Consider the following 16,227-nt stretch of genomic DNA (forward strand, 5'->3'; position numbering starts at 1 on the left):
TTTCTGTAAATTGATTGCCATCTGTGCCTTTGGTTTCGGCAGTTGCCTATCGCCGTTTGATGAATAATTTCAAATTTGTCTCCTAGTTCACCGCCACCATCCTCTACCGACCGTAAGACTTCGCTGACATTCTGTAATGTGTTGACTTTTCACAGGCACAAGAACCAGAGGAGCAGTTATTTTTTTAACTACACTTCTGGACACTTCACCCATATTTTCAACAAATATTGCAAAAAACCCTCCCAAAAAGAGTATTAAAACTGATTTATGATCCATTGTAGAGACCAAACCTTTGTCACATCCTCAATATTTTGAACTGTCAGGATGAAAGAGGATGCTGAACAACAGGCCCTTTATATTTATTTATTTAACATGGTATTTGCGCATGTTGTTAATAATAAAAAAAAAAAGAATACAGTGACACATCTACATTTGCACATTTCACTTACACTTCTTTCAGTCTATGTAGATTGAATATTGGGAAAATACTTCAACAAACTTCTTTAAAAATTGCCTGAATTTGCAAATTTATTATGTTTAATATTTTGTAACATGATTTTACTATATTTATTGACACACACAAAATATTACAGCTGAGCCAGAGATACTAGACACTGAGATAGAATTGTATCAATGCAGTTAAAGCACTATCACTGCTCATCTGAAGAATTCCTCCTTCTTGTTCTCTTTATGTTCTTCCTAAAGAGCTTGTGCATGTGCTAAAAACAATCAGGTGGCCATCATGACAGCCTTGCATAGCAGGTCCTGTCTGCGTGGAGAAGAAAACATTATTTACATTGCCCTTGGCTTGTCAGACCAGTGGCAATTTAAAAAGCAAGATAAACTTTGTTCACAGTTATGTTTAGAGAAAATGGCAGTTAGTAAAAAGTACAAAACAGCAGCAATACATTTTATTAAAACTCGTATGTCATAAATATATAAATACCAGAAAAATAAATGTTTATTGTTTTCTTGCTCAGCTATGTTTGTAAAGAAGATTCTTATAAAAATTGGCTTGATATTTTATTACCTTGAAAGAACAAAAATAAACCACGGGAAATTATTTGTGTGTGTGTGTGTGTGTGCGTACACTCGATCAAACACATTAGATTCCATCAGGAATGTCACAGTCATGAAGCTGATGTACACCGGAGGTCTCTGATGAGCTGAACACACGTGCAACACTTACAGGATATGTTAATACCTATATATACATATATATAGTATGTCAGCACGTTTATTACGCTGTAACATTTCACAATATGCTTCCTTCTACTTTGTCATTCAGACACTAGACAGTGAGTAAGAAACATTGCAAAAATTTTATTTATTTACAAGTGTGGTTGTGAAAGACACTAGACAGTGAGTAAGAAGCATTACAAAAATTTTATTTATTTACAAGTGTGGTTGTGCAAGCAAACCTTTTATTTTCAGCACTTGTAACAACACGCCAGTCCCTGCTGGGTACCCAGGGTGGGCTGGTGGCACAAGAACACAACAAAGATGGAAATCGCCGCACAACTGTAGTTTATATTCAGTTTCACTCGGCGGCTGGCCCGCCGTCTCTCCACTCTCACTTTCAATTGAAATGCAAAACCTATTGTACACACAGATACAAGCTTCAATATTAAAAGCAATGACAAGGAAGTGCAGTGAGTGGATGGTGTGTTTGCCACACTGTCCCATCCTCACCCGACCTTACTCAGGTGACACTGTCAACACCTGGTAGTCGCCACAAACAAAACAATCTCTAGGTTTCGTACAGGTGTTTCCTTCTTCTTCCGCTAGCTGCCATTACCTCTTGATTATCTTTGTCGTTCTATAATCCCATACTGATCCTTCTCTGTCATAATACTTCTGTATTAAGGAATTATTTTTATATGATAAAAACTGTATATACCATACTTGGCATAACCAGTTACAAACATGCATGACAACATCCATTTAAAGTCTGACCAGAGCCGCGTTCGATTCCCTCCATTTCCTGCGAGTTGGACTGTCTACACCTGAGATGTGGCTCCGCCAGTGGGGTGGGTGCTGTCCTGGCGACTCACACCTCGCAGGTGATGTTACCGTCCAGCGACCCAAAGCTTTCCTGTAATACTGTGAACATTCATGTTTTTCACTAACGTACATCGCTGTAAAAAAATACCGCAGACCATCCCTGCACCCCACTCTATATGTGTGCCCTGGGCAACTGCCTATAGTTTGCCTCATGATAGACTCGAGGTCCTGGGTACCCGTACCCGATACTGCATGCCTATTCATGGCGGATCTCGAACTCTCTATTTGTACATCGTCCAGTTTTACTTAATAACAATGGGGGATGGCTACATATACCACTTGACTAATTTGCATTGAAAACAAGTAGCTTTGTTTACAAACAAGGAGTAACGAGAGTGTTATTAATTAGTAAAAGAAAAAAAGAAAGTAATTTCTGTACCCGGAGATCAAATCGACTCAGGGCCATAGTCCAGTCGACTCGAGGCTGTGACCAAGGGACAAATGGTCAAATGATAGATGGGGAGCCTGTTGGTTCCATACACAGCCCGTGTCAAAAGAAGCAAATAATCAGTCAACCAGGGAGTCCACGACATCCTATAAACACAGACAAGACAACACAAACAGCGGTTCACCTGCTCTACCCACATGTCAACAGGTCACGTGCAGTCCGCAGGCTGTGATGCTCACCATGACCAGAGCTCGTGCTCACCTGTCGCTGTGTGCAAGCTACGAAAAGTCTTGTCAGCAGGTCACATGTGTGCCTCACCTGGCAGAGCTGCACGACTGTAAAGTATCCGACTATAAACCTGACTTACAAACAACTCAGTGTGACACAGTATGGACAAAGCGGCAAGAAATCCACATGACGGAACCCACAAAAGCTTACAATCAAAACCCAGGCTTTGAAACTTGAAATTTAAGCTTTTACAGGGACAGACGTGTTATAATTATTAGCTTGAACAGTTCAGAAACAATCAACGAGGGAGATACAAGGTCTGGCAACCCACATCTCGCTCTGTTCATTCCCGATAAAACATTTCCTAACTAAAGCAGACTTTGACTGCATGAACTGATAACCTTTCGACTTTGAACTGATGCGCATCAAGGGAGAGCAATCCTGTAATCTGACAAATTTTAGTTTTTATTATTTGACTTCAAGCTGTCAGTTGTGAGTAAACAGTTGTTATTTACGCCAAATCAGTTATGTCACAGTCTTGAAGCTGATGCACACCGTAGGTCTCTAATGAGCTGCACACCCGTGCAACGCTTACATGATGTTTTAATACCTAGATACATATACATATATATAGTATGTCAGCACTTTGATTACGCTGTAACATTTCACAATATGTTTCCTTCTACTTTATCATTCAGACACTAGACAGTGAGTAAGAAACACATGACAAACAAGAATTTATTTACAAGTGTGTAGGGCAAGCAAACCTTTTACTTTCAGTACTCTCGATTAAAAGAGGGAGAAATATGTTAAAGTAGAAGACTACTATATCATCAAAGACAAGAAATATTGAAAAGGTGAAAAATCCAGATGTCCAGTGTCTTATTAGCAGTTTACAATAACTAGTGGCATGATGTAGACCCATCAACGTGGCCTACAACAGAAGTCTAACAGACATTGTCGTCATACAATTGGTTCTGCTCTCACCAAGCTGGGTGTGCATATTTCACGCTTGTCTTGTGTGAGTACTGTGTATGATAATGGATATCACAAGATACACGTATATAAAGGGATGCTTGTCATACGTTATTCACTTGCTTCTTAAGTTTTGACTACTATAGATTTGCAATGGTCAGATTTTGAAGCTGAACCAGAAAGGCGAGAAGAGATAATGGATACACGTGAGTTTGGCTCTCTTCCTTTTTCATTTGTGTGAAGTCCAGTCTAAATAAATTATCAATAATTGGTATAATAAACAGAATATTATAGTCTTTGTATAAACAAAGCATTTTTTAGAGTCCTTGTATAAATAAAACAGTTACAGACCTAGTATAAGCAAATTAGAAAAAGATTACTTGCACAAGGAGTGACAAGAGTAATGGTAGAGTGCTACTAATAAATACTAATAACCATGGCACAAGCAGAGTAGTGACAAGAGTAGTAATAGATTATGGACAAGAGTTATTATAGAGTACAAACAAAAGTAATGACAGTGTACTGACAAGAATATGATAGAGTACTACTAATAATATGAATAGAATCCTGGCCGGAAGAGCATTAATGAGAAACGGACAGCAGACATGTCTTTATCTTTCATTTCAGCTAGCTGCCGTCTTCTCAATATTGGGAAGATCTTGGGTGCCCATCCAACACAACAGGGATGCAATTCAACAGCTTTGCTTCCAGTCAATGGCTCTTCCAGTCATAATTTATGCACATTAAGTGTAAGCCCCAGTGTTTCCATCTTTGACCAGAAAGTTAGCATCAGGATCCATGGTCTTCCTAGCCATGGCATGGCTACACTGCAAGCTTGGATGTATTTCAAATGGCGTGGCAAAGATGAGCTCTTTGTGTCATGTGGGCGATACTATGCTGACTCCAATGGAGAGATAGATTTGGACAGACATCCTTCACTGAGTGGAACTTATACAGGTCTTGTACTTTTTCACCAAAAAGTCGTCTGTGATGTTGGTTTTTATTTGTTAGCAGTTGTTGTTAATTTTCTTCTTAGTCATTATTTAGGTTTTTATATTTCTATAAGAGTTATCAGTGTAATTATCCATAGTTTTTACAATTAAAAACTTCTTGTTACACATCTGTAATATTCATTGTCATTATTTAGGTGTGGATTCCATGGGTCTGTTTTGGAGTATGGGTTCTTTGCCTGGTCATCCAAAGGATGTTTGCATGGCCATTCGAAACGTTCAAGAGCCAATTCTCATAAACCTGGCTCTGTTCTCTGGCCACATTACGGTGGATGAATCCAGCATTGCCATGAAGACAATCACACCTTTGTGTACTTGTACCATCACACGTCTATGCAAAGCACCAGACGTAAAGAGGATTGAAATCAAGGAGGGAAATATTAGAGGCGCTCTGTTATGGCCACCAGGTGTGTACCTAATCTTTTCTGACAACAGCTTGCCATGAAAATATTATCAGACATTTTGCAGACTTAAACACTGAAGGGAATGATCTTGTATCAGAGAAAAGTAAAGTTATAGGGATGAAAGAAAAAAGACTAATACTTTTTTTATTTTTTGTAAATGATAACAAAGATGTTAACAAAGCTGATAATAAGAAAGGACATTTATACACATGGTTAAATACAAAATTCACATAAAAACATGACAAAGACCAACCACATTTGGAACTCTCTTCCACACCACATTTGCCACTCGGACTACAAGGCTACATTCACATGCTCTGTGAAAACATATCTATTCACAAAGTACTATCCCTGACTTACTATCCTTAACTCCCTGGCAATACTGTCTGTCATGCCAACCATCATGTAATGACTCTATCTTACACTGTTTATAGTATCTACATCCCTTCATACCTTCATCCATTGCTGTACCTTCTACTCTTGTACCTCATCTTTATGTTGTTCAGTGTGTCTATAGTACCTCACTGTTCACTGGCTGTTATCTTTATCATTATTGGTTTGCACAGAGAGTGTAATTAACTTGATGCTTTGTGTTTAAAGTACCTATTATTATTATTCCTTGCTAGGTAATGGTCCATTTCCGGGTGTGATTGACATGTATGGAGGAGCAGGTACCCTTCGTGATGCGCGAGCTGGGTTGTTGGCAACAAGAGGCTTTGCAACACTGGCCTTAGCTTATTTCAAGTATCAGGATCTTCCAGAAGACATCACTGACATTCGACTGGAATACTTTCAGGTACCAGTAGCATCCGCTGATATAGAAAAGCACAGCAACATCACCATCACTGCTGTTGCTGATACAAATGCTAATGCTAGTATTACACTCACACCAACCACCATACCATTACTATTTCCTGCACAGCTTGCACAGAAGTTTGCTCATTTCTTCGCTAATTTAATTTTGTTGATCTGCCAGCAGCTGGAGTTGCTACTTTTTACCTTCACTAGTGTCAGATTCATGGATTCAGTTAACAGTGGTCCTATAAATTGTAATGCTTTGAGCCAGTCACACAATAGTTCTTAAGGATGTGTGTCTGAGTAGCAGCCTCAAATCACTGGTCCTTGATCCCGTTCTCTTCTGTCCTGCTTGCTGAGTGCTTTGACATCCTCTGAAAATGCACAAATTACTCTTATCATAAATGCTTCTCTCACATCTGGTCACTTTCCTCTTGAGTTCAAGTTAGCTACTGCTCACCCACTCATGACAGAAACTGCCTCTAGATCTCAGTGTTTCAGCAATTACAGACCAGCACTGAAAGTACCGAATTCAGCACTGAATTTTACATTTTTAAAAGATTGTTCTTTTCAGCATCTTGTACACATAGATATAAATCAGTTCACTCCAGTATGCTTATATAAAGGTCCATAGCTGAGAATATGCACTTTTTAAGATTGTCAATAATTTGCTGTCTAGCGCTGATGATAACAAAGTGTCTTTTCTTGTGTTGTAAGACTTGTCAGCAGCATATTACTCAGCTCATCATTCTATACTTTTACACTCTTTTGGTATTAATTTAAAACTCCCCACTCCGACTTATTCTGCAGTTTTATACTCCCTCACGATTGTTCTGTTCATCTTCTGGCACCACACTTTTTTCATTCTCACTAAGAAAAAGAGGAATGAGCAAAAGTATTTTTCCTATCAAGCCCCATCAACTTGCAATAAATTATCTGTCAGCCTTTGTCACACTGATTCTTTGATCACCTTCAAGTCTAAACTTACCTCATTTTTCAAAATCACTGACTCCACCATTCCATGCCCTGACTATTGGCTGACACAAAGTGTGACTGTATTTATGCTATGGGTGTGTGAATGTTAGTGTGTATTTAGTTTATTTACAGTTGACCTGTTTATAGTTTTTCAGCTCTAAAGCACTCTGAGCAGTTTTGGAAAAGCGCCAGTATTATTATTAGGTACTGAATTCAGAGGAAAATTTAAATAATAATGAGTGAATTTTGTTTGAATGTTTCTGAAAGGAAGTATTTAACATTAGTTTCAACACTGGCAGTAGGAGAATTTTTGGTGGTGTTTAGTAGCTGCACCAAAGATTATAATTCAATCTTGCTATTGAAAAGGAAGCTGCCAGATGGTTGAGCTCTCACCCAGCAGTAATTCCTGGTGGCATTGGTGTGATTGGCACTTTCCTACGGTGGCATGCTTGCACTGTGTATGGCATGCCTGTGTCCACAGGTAGGATGTGTTTACCGTGTTTTTTGGCATTTTGGCATACACATATGTAATCTGCTCACACAGAACTGAATTGCTGGAGGTATTTATTTTCTTATTATTTAAGAAATTTACATAAATAACTTTCTCAGAAAGAGTGAAACATCAACAGTGCTAGTTATTTGTAGGTGGCACGACACTGATAACAACATTGCTTTCACTTTGTTGATGTATCATTGTTATTGTCAGTCTGTTATGTAGCTTCAATCTCTTCACCTCAGTGGCATAAAGGAAGATAACAGCAGGTAAAGATAGATTGGCCATGCACACAGAAGGACACTTAGAAGGACAAGAAAATTGTTTTACAGAGGATCAGTTATTGTCAGTCAGTTCTAAATAACCTTATTTCATCATATATAATAGGTTAATGTCAAAGTAAGGAAAGTCAACAAGCAGTAATTTGAGTAAATTTGTTTCAGGTAAAAGCAGTTGTGAATATTAATGGACCTCCCCTTGCTAAGTATGATTTGTGGCATCAAGGGAAGTTATTTATAAAAAGCAAATAGTAAGTTGTGTCAGAAAAAGGAATACTAAAAAATGTGTTTGTGTTTAGGCACATATGTTCACATGCTTTTGCACATGACCATTTGCATTTATATCTGTGCAATACATTTATTTATAAAAGCAGCTATGTACAATTTTATGTGCTTAAAAATTAATTCTTTGTAAGTACTATATGGTAGCAAACCAAAGGAGATAATAGTATAAGAGATGCTCAATCACTGTAAGAGGAAAATATAATATGAAAAACAGGTCGAATCAGCTGAATATACTAGGCAGATAATCACACGATTGATTTAAAAGTAATGGACGGCAACACTATGTCTAAATAGGTTTCTCTAATTTGAAAATTTACTTGAAGCAACGACAGATTCAATCTGCCTTTAATATACGAGGGTCGTTCAAAAAGTTCTAAGCTCCACCCAGAAAACAGAGCTATAGCTGAACATTCTTGTTGTGGTATCACACTACCATGTCTTATAAAACTAGACACACTAATACAGATTTCAGTATTAATTTGTGTGTACGTGAGACAGATACAAAGGGGAAGGGTAATGCAACAAATGTAAAAATGGACAATTAGAGGCTCGAGCAACTCCGCCAAGGACGGTCCCAAGCCCGGCTGAAAAAGGAGGAGGGTTGGGCTTGGGGCTAGCACCCCCACCCCGTAAAACAAACCCTTGCTACAAAAACATCGACAACAGCAAACAATGGCCAACAGTCCTGGAAGAGGAAGGGCCTCCACCTAGAGGAGTATGACGTGTTGCGGTTGAAAAGCAGATCTTCGGAAGCTACAACACCGACCACCCTTCTATCGACCAGGAAAACACTTTCCATGGGCACGTGGAACGTGCGCACTATGTTCGAGGCAGGAAAGGCAGCCCAGATAGCAGCAGAAATGCGAGACTACAAACTGTCACTCCTCGACTTGTGAAACTAGGTGGACGCAGTCAGGACAACAGCGATTGGCAACAGGCGAGCTGATCCTCTTCTCGGGCATGAGGAAGACGGCGCACCACACACAGAGGCGTAGCTGTTCATGCTGGAGAAGGAAGCACAGTAAGGCGCTTATTGCTGGGAGGCAAGAGTCCCCGATTCATCACAGCGTCCTTCTCTACAAGAAGAAGAGACTAAAGATGAATGTGATCCTGTGCTATGCCCCAACCAACGACAGCAGTGAAGACGCCAAGGAGCACTTCTACGACGAATTGCAGAGCATCCTGAACAGACTGAGTGACAGAGACATCAATATCCTCATGGGAGACTTCAATGCTAAGATTCGAGCAGACAATACAGGATATGAAGAGAGTGATGGGGAAACACGGTCTAGGAGACATGAACGACAAACGGGGAGCTGTTGCTGACATCTGTGCCATGAACAACTACGTGATTGGTGGAAGCGTGTCCCCACACAAGAAGATCCACGAGCAACATGGGTTTCACCAGACCATGTGACAGAGAACCAAATAGACCACATATGCATCGCAAAAAAGTTCAGAAGATTCGTTGATGGATGTCAGGGTCAAGAGAGAGCATGTGGCGTCCGACCACACCTTGTGACAGCAAAGCTTAAACTAAAGCTGAAGAAGAACTGGACAGACCACGAAAGAAGAAAAGCAAGATACAACGTGAACTACCTGAAGACCCCAAGATGAAAGAAGAATACAAGACAGCAGTCCACAACAGATTTCAAGCACTCCAAGAACTACTTGACGAAGAGACACCCCCAAATATCGAGACCCAGTGGAACAACATCAGAGAGTCTTTCAATACAGCATGCGAGGAAGTCCTTGGAAGAAGGAAACCAAAACAGAAAGAATGATCACACCAGAAAACACAGAAGAAGATCCTCGAAAGAAAGAGAAAGAAAACTGAATCAACAACAGTAAACTAGATCGGAGAAGGCAATAGCGCAGAAAGAGTATAGCACAGCGAATGCCGAAGTGAAGCGGAGCATCAAACAAGACAAGAGGAACCACATAGAGGAGCTAGCAACAGAAGCAGAAGAGCAGCAGCAAGTAGGAACATGAAGAGGACTGTACGATACGACCAAAAAGCTGACAGAAAGATTAGACATTCAGAGCGACCAGTCAAGGGCAGAGACGGCAACACACTGATGGGAACAGACCAGCAGCTGAACAGATGGGCCGAACACTTTGAGGAATTGCTCAACCGACCACCACCAGAAAATCCACCAGACATCGAAGAAGCAGCGAGAGACCTACGATCAACTGCAACAAACCAACCAAACCGAGATCAGAAGAGCCATAACACAACTGAAGAATAGTAAAGCCCCAGGACCAGACGAATACCAGCAGAGGCACTGAAAGCCGACCCTGACCTATCCGTCAACATGTTGCACAGACTGTTTGAGAGGGTTTGGAAAGAGAACAGGTCCCGGCAGACTGGAAAGAAGGACATCTCATAAAGATCCCCAAGAAGGGGGACCTCAGCCGATGCGAGAACTACAGAGGCATCACTCTTTGTCCGTGCCTGGCAAGGTCTTCAACAGAGTCATACTGGAGAGACTGAAGGGCCAGTGGACCAGATATTCGAGAGCAGCAGGCAGGCTTCAGACAAGACAATCGTGCACAGACCAGATAGCAACACTGCGGATCATCGTAGAACAGTCTATAGAGTGGAACTCGCCTCTCTACGTCAATTTCGTGGACTACGAGAAGGCATTCGACAGTGTGGCCGAGAGACGCTTGTGGGAAACTGCTGAGACACTATGGCATCCCGAGGAAGATCGTCAACCTGATCCGCAACTCATATGAGGAATGACGTGCCGAGTAGTGCATGAAAGACAGCTAACAAGAAGCTTCGAGGTGAGACAGGGGTCAGGCAAGCTGCCTGCTTTCACCGTTGCTGTTCTGATCGCAATCGACTGGGTGATGAAGCAAGCCACCAATGAAAGCGAAATGGAATCCAGTGGACTCTGTGAACCAACTAGACGACCTTGACTTTGCAGACGATCTGGCACTCCTGTCCCACAGCCACCGACAGATGCAAGAAAAGACATCAGAGATCCAGTCAGCCTCGCACAAGTGGCTACACATCCATAAGGCAAGACCAAGATCCTGAAGGTCAACACTGACTGCGAAGAGCCAATCAGGTTGGATGGGAGCTGCTAGAAGAATCGACACCTTTACCTACCTTGGGAGTGTGGTGGACAAACAGGAGGACAGACGTAAAGACAAGAATTAACAAGGCAAGAGCGCTTTCATAAAGCTTGGAAAGTCTGGAGCTCCGGGAGCATAGGCTAAAAACGACAAAGATCCGTCTCTTCAACTCCAACGTCAAGTCAGTCCTACTATACGGAGCAGAAACTGGAGGATGCAAGGCACAACGAAAATCCAAACGTTTGTCAACCAGTGCCTGCGCAGAATCCTCAGAATTCACTGGCCAGAGAGGATAAGCAACACCGACCTGTGGCAGAGAACGAAACAACAGCCCATAGAGGAGGAAATCCTGCGGAGAAGATGGGTTGGCTAGGGCACACCTAAGGAAACCAACATCCAACGTCACAAGACAGTCGCTGACGTGGAACCCCCAGGGAAAGAGAAGCGAGGAAGCGAGAAAACCTGGAGACGGGACCTCGCCGCCGACACCAAGCTCACCGGATTTGGATGGGGTCAGCTGGTGACGTAGCCCAGGACAGGAGGCGTTGGAGGGCGGCCGTCGATGGCCTATGCACCAGGAGGGGCGAAGGGCATAACTGAACTGAGAGGCTCGAGCAGTCATAAAGTATCTGCAAAAGAAAGGTATAATACCCAAGGAAATCCACGAGGACATGATACAGACACTTGTTGACGATTTCCATTCCTCTACAACTGTGAACAATGGGCTGCTGAATTCAAGCGCGGGTCAGCACAGAAGATGGCCCTTGGTCAGGTCGTCCAAAAACCTCAACCACTGATGATCACGTTGATGCCATTCACCATAGGATGACAGACGTCTTACTGTTCAGCCGATAACCAAGCCCACAGGCACTAGTTCTAGTTCAGTCCACACTATTTTAACTGAGATCTTGGGGGTGAGCAAGCTGTCTGCAATATGGGTCCCAAGAATGCTGACCTGACACCAGAGGAAAAGCTGCAAAGGGTTGACATTTTCAGGACACTTCTAGCAAGCTTCCAGGCTGACCATGAGAATTTCCACCGCAGATTAGTAACTCAAAACCTGAGTTCATCACTTCCAACCTGATTCAATGCAAGCAGTTAAAACACGTGGTTCTCTCATGGGCAATTCTCATTACAGAAACAGATAGTGTTGTGTGACAGGGCAGTTGACATTAGGGCTGAATATGTCGAGCCTGTAGCACTCCTAAGGGTTGCTCAGGACAATAACCTTGGTTCTACCAAGGGCATAGAACAACTAGAGCCTATATTTAGCCTGTTGTATCCAGGATGAGCTCACGGGTTGTTCATGCAGAGTTCAGGTACTAGCTTGAATGAAGACAGATGTTTAATAAATGTGAGACAGACTATAAGTGCCAGCATAAATGATTACAAATGGAGAATTAGAATCTAGACCTTCAATAATAGCATTTGTTGCTGTTTCATGTAATGTGATGCTTTAATGTTAGACAGCAGACAAAACAATTTCCTAAAAATGATTAATGCAGATTTTTTTGTATTTGTATTTGACTAGCATAAAATATATATAGGCTCAATCAACACATGGCTAGCAATGCTATCATTTGTTTACCTCACAGCTGTTTTGCTTGGAGAAGACAAGAGAGAGATAGTTTCTTAACAACTCTGTAGTGTACAGATTTTTAAACTTCTGTTTTCTTTCTGTTTACTTACTTGGTATAGCCCAGATGTTGTTAAATGTGAAGAAATGGGCTATGTCTTCATAGGTCCACTTGAATACACAAGAGAAGATTTCATACCAGTAAGTAAATCAATCTTGAGGTATTCTGTCATGATCTACACGCAAATCCATGGTGCCAAATACCACAACCCATCTAGTTCTCTGTTATATTTGGTTCATGTATACTTGATGCTCATGCTTATTTTAGACTCTTTATTTATTTTGTTAAACATGGAAGGCTGCTCTTTGAGCTGTAATTGATCAGTACTTAGAGCATCCATTGTGAACAACCTTATTATTTAAAATAAAATGTCTTTGCATTCATAACAAAATATGTGTTTTGCTGATATATATGTATAAAGAAATTACATCAGCATATATCATGTGAGGCTTGTGTGTCATAATTCTGTTCTGGATTGTGACTTTTACTAAATAGGTGTGGAAGAGCGAGGCCCACATCCTATGTCTGTGTGGTGATGATGATGGACAGTTGCAGACTCAGTGGTTGCTAGATCTCAAGGACTGCTACCCTGAGGACAAACAACACAAGATAAATGTAGTTGTGTACCCTGGTACAGGCCATCTGCTGGAGCCACCTTACTCACCACACTGCCTGTATTGCTTTAGCCCTGCACTGTCAAGTAAGCTTGAGTTAATTCATGATGAACAGAAATGTGCAGATAATTTGTGGTTCAAAATAAAACTTTTGCACAAGTATAATGTACAGATTGGCGTTGAAGAAAAGAATACTTTTTGGAAGAGACTCTAGCAATAACTTTAAGAGTTACTTCAAGTAGCTCACAGATGAATTACAGCATCTGGGGTCCACTAGCACAATTGTTAAAATACACATTTGTCACAACTGCAGAGACCTGGGTTGATATCGTCTCTCTCTGTATACAACGCCTGTGAACTGGTCCGCTATTTGGGGGATTTTCTTCAGATACTCCAGTTCCATCCATTCATAGTGTGAAATCACCTCAGGGTGAAAGCACTTTCTCACTAAAGGAACCCAGCTTTACAGTGTGTATAGTGATTTGAAAAAACGATTGTCAATGTCTGATTCTCTGAGATATTTCATCAGCTTAGCTCACCAACTTATATTAATAGACTGCTTGCAGACGATTTTTTCCTCAGTTAACTACTAAAACGAGGCTGGTGTATACAAAGCTTCCGGTTTAGTCACGTTCATTGTTTAGGCTTGCCTATACTAACAGAGAACTTCGCAAAAAGGCTAAAGTGTTGGTCTCGGCAGAATGATAACAGTTCCTCTATACACGTCCATGATTAAATCCATTAAAAGTTACACTTCCAAATATTTTTTGAGATACTTCATCAGCCATAGTTAATGTCACTTTAAAGAATAAAAACACTTGTTTGATGTAAAACATGTTAAACACTAGAGTGAGTTCAAATAATATTTTAAAATTGTTATTTAATGAGTAAATAATACAGTTATTTAGTACATCACTTTAAATCTACAATTTTATCAGTGTTTGCAAAAGAGAGTGCTGTCATAGAAATTGCATTTGAAGCTGGTCTTTATTTTATTTAACTCTGTCCACCTTGCAGAATGACTGAGGTGAACAAGAAGTACTTAGCAAGTACGATTAACGACATGCTGTTTCAGATCAACATGGTCTGTGGGAAGGAAGTCCAGTGCCTCATGCAACTGCTCAGTTGGATGGCTGGCAAAGAGCTGTTTTGTTCCTGAAAACCATCCTGACACAGAAACAAAGAGCAGCAAGGTGGTTACGTGCTCAGCTGTGGAAAAGTCCTCCATGTAAAGAGAGCAAGGAGAAGCTATTTGACTCCAAGATATGTTAGTTTATCTACCCAAGAATAACTAAGAAAGCTGAACTGCAGCTCCAATCTTAAAGTAACAGAACAGCACTAATACATTTTACTTCAAACCCGTACTGACAATGGTAAATTTGATTTTAATATGACATTTATTTTATAAATATATAAATAGCAGAAAAATAATGTTTATTGCTTTCTTGCTCAGCTATGCTTGTAAAAAAGATTTTTTTTAAAATAAAAACTGTGTTTGATATTTTATTACCTTGAAAGAACAAAAATAAACCAAGGGACTTCATTTTGTGAGTGTGTGTGTGCTTGTGCACATATGCAAACAAGCACATTGGATTCCATTCCACTAAATACTGATGAAACTGATCTTTTTTGTACTCTTGTTACAGCAGGTTGTTTTGTCTTGCAGTCTAAATGGATTAAACACACAGCATCGTTAAATAGTTTCAACTGTTATTTCTGTGTGGAGAAGTGTGGTACAAGACCATGCATGGGTGGATGAACGACAACATTTTGCACACATGTGCAGCCATACAAACATTGCGGCATGCACACAGTCATTTCAGTGGGTTTTAATGTCAACACTCTCCCCAAATGCTGAAATGTAACCTTTTATTATTGTGGAGCTCAGATGGAACTATTTAGATAGGAAGAGGTACATTTGGTGAAATCGTCCCACTCGATCCACCCTAGCAAACTGTACTTGAGGAATTATTGTGTTCTTTCTAACTATATATTATAAACACTGAGGAGACAAGAATGTGACCGTTCACAATCAGTATGGAGTTTGTATTAAAAAAAAAAAAAAAGCCGAGCATCTTCTTACACTGCACACACTAGTTTTAAAAGAGAACTGACAGAGAGAATGAGTTATAAACCTGACTTACAAACTACTCAGTCTGACACAGTATGGACAGAGCGGCAAGAAAATCCAAATGACAGAACCCACAAAAGCATACAAGCAAAACCCAGGCTTTTAAACTTGAAATTTAAGCTTTTACAGGGACAGACTTGTTATAATTATTAGACGGTTGGGACAGTTCAGAAACAATCAGCGAGGGAAGCATAAGATATTGCAACCCACATCTTGACCTGTTTATTCCTGATAAAACATTTCCTAAGGCCTCTAATCTAAAGCAGGCTTTGACTGCAGATTGAACTGAAAACCTTAATTCGACCTTTGAACTGATTGCGCATCAAGGGAGAGCAATCCTGTAATTGCTAAATTTTTGTATTTGAGTATTTGAGCTTTCAGTTGTGTGGAAACAGTTGTTATTTATGCCAAATCGGGCATGTCACAATTATGAAGCTGATGCAGACACCGTAGGTGTCTAATGAGCTGCACACACGTGTACAGGATGTGTTAATACCTATATATATATAGTATGTCAGCACGTTTAATTATTACGCTGTAACATTTCACAATATGCTTCCTTCTACTTTGTCATTCAGAGACTATAAGACAGTGAGTAAAAAAAAATTAAAGACAAAACATTTATTTACAAGTGTGGTAAGGCAAGCAAACCTTTTACTTTCAGCATTCACGATTAAAAGAGAGAGAGAGAAATACGTTAAATAGAAGACTAGTATACTGTCAATGTATCGTGCTGCGTCCCCCTTTTTCACTTTCTTTCTTCCAGCGCGTTTTTCTGTCGCTTTTGGACAGTCGTCCTCCAGCAACGGGCAGTGAGGGACGGTGTTAGACCGGGACCCTGGCAGCCAGCGAGTTTTTCTGTCGGT

The 16,227-nt window shown here is 40.5% G+C and overlaps 1 protein-coding gene and 1 long non-coding RNA gene across 4 annotated transcripts; one reads left to right on the forward strand and one right to left on the reverse strand.

Annotated features, from left to right (window-relative positions):
- Nucleotides 1-404: 404 nt before the first annotated feature.
- LOC112570630 lies at nt 405-2,697 on the reverse strand. 3 transcript variants are annotated; one of them, XR_003100668.1, is made up of 4 exons: nt 2,444-2,697; nt 1,957-2,103; nt 1,422-1,478; nt 405-769 (listed from the first exon to the last, which is right to left on the reverse strand). It is a non-coding gene; the product is annotated as an uncharacterized LOC112570630 (long non-coding RNA). The 3 variants fall into 3 exon arrangements; XR_003100666.1 differs by having other exon boundaries at nt 1,422-2,103; XR_003100667.1 differs by having other exon boundaries at nt 405-1,166; nt 1,422-2,103.
- Nucleotides 2,698-3,178: 481 nt separating this feature from the next.
- On the forward strand, nt 3,179-14,930 carry LOC112570277 (bile acid-CoA:amino acid N-acyltransferase-like). The gene is made up of 10 exons (XM_025248657.1): nt 3,179-3,861; nt 4,283-4,612; nt 4,803-5,072; nt 5,696-5,865; nt 7,206-7,320; nt 7,546-7,553; nt 7,776-7,861; nt 12,678-12,756; nt 13,112-13,316; nt 14,306-14,930. The coding sequence occupies exons 1-10, from the start codon at nt 3,852-3,854 to the stop codon at nt 14,500-14,502; spliced, it is 1,470 nt and encodes a 489-aa protein (XP_025104442.1). The 5' UTR covers nt 3,179-3,851; the 3' UTR covers nt 14,503-14,930.
- The last annotated feature ends 1,297 nt before the right edge of the window (nt 14,931-16,227 follow it).

This window comes from Pomacea canaliculata, linkage group LG8 (genome assembly GCF_003073045.1).
Source record: "Pomacea canaliculata isolate SZHN2017 linkage group LG8, ASM307304v1, whole genome shotgun sequence".
Taxonomy (NCBI): Eukaryota; Metazoa; Mollusca; class Gastropoda; order Architaenioglossa; family Ampullariidae; genus Pomacea; species Pomacea canaliculata.

Excerpts from the sequence above, each read along its gene's own strand:
- LOC112570277 (XM_025248657.1), top strand. Across the intron at positions 5,866-7,205 it reads TTCGACTGGAATACTTTCAG|GAAGCTGCCAGATGGTTGAG; the intron begins GTACCAGTAGCA and ends GCTATTGAAAAG. Across the intron at positions 13,317-14,305 it reads CTTTAGCCCTGCACTGTCAA|ATCAACATGGTCTGTGGGAA; the intron begins GTAAGCTTGAGT and ends ATGCTGTTTCAG.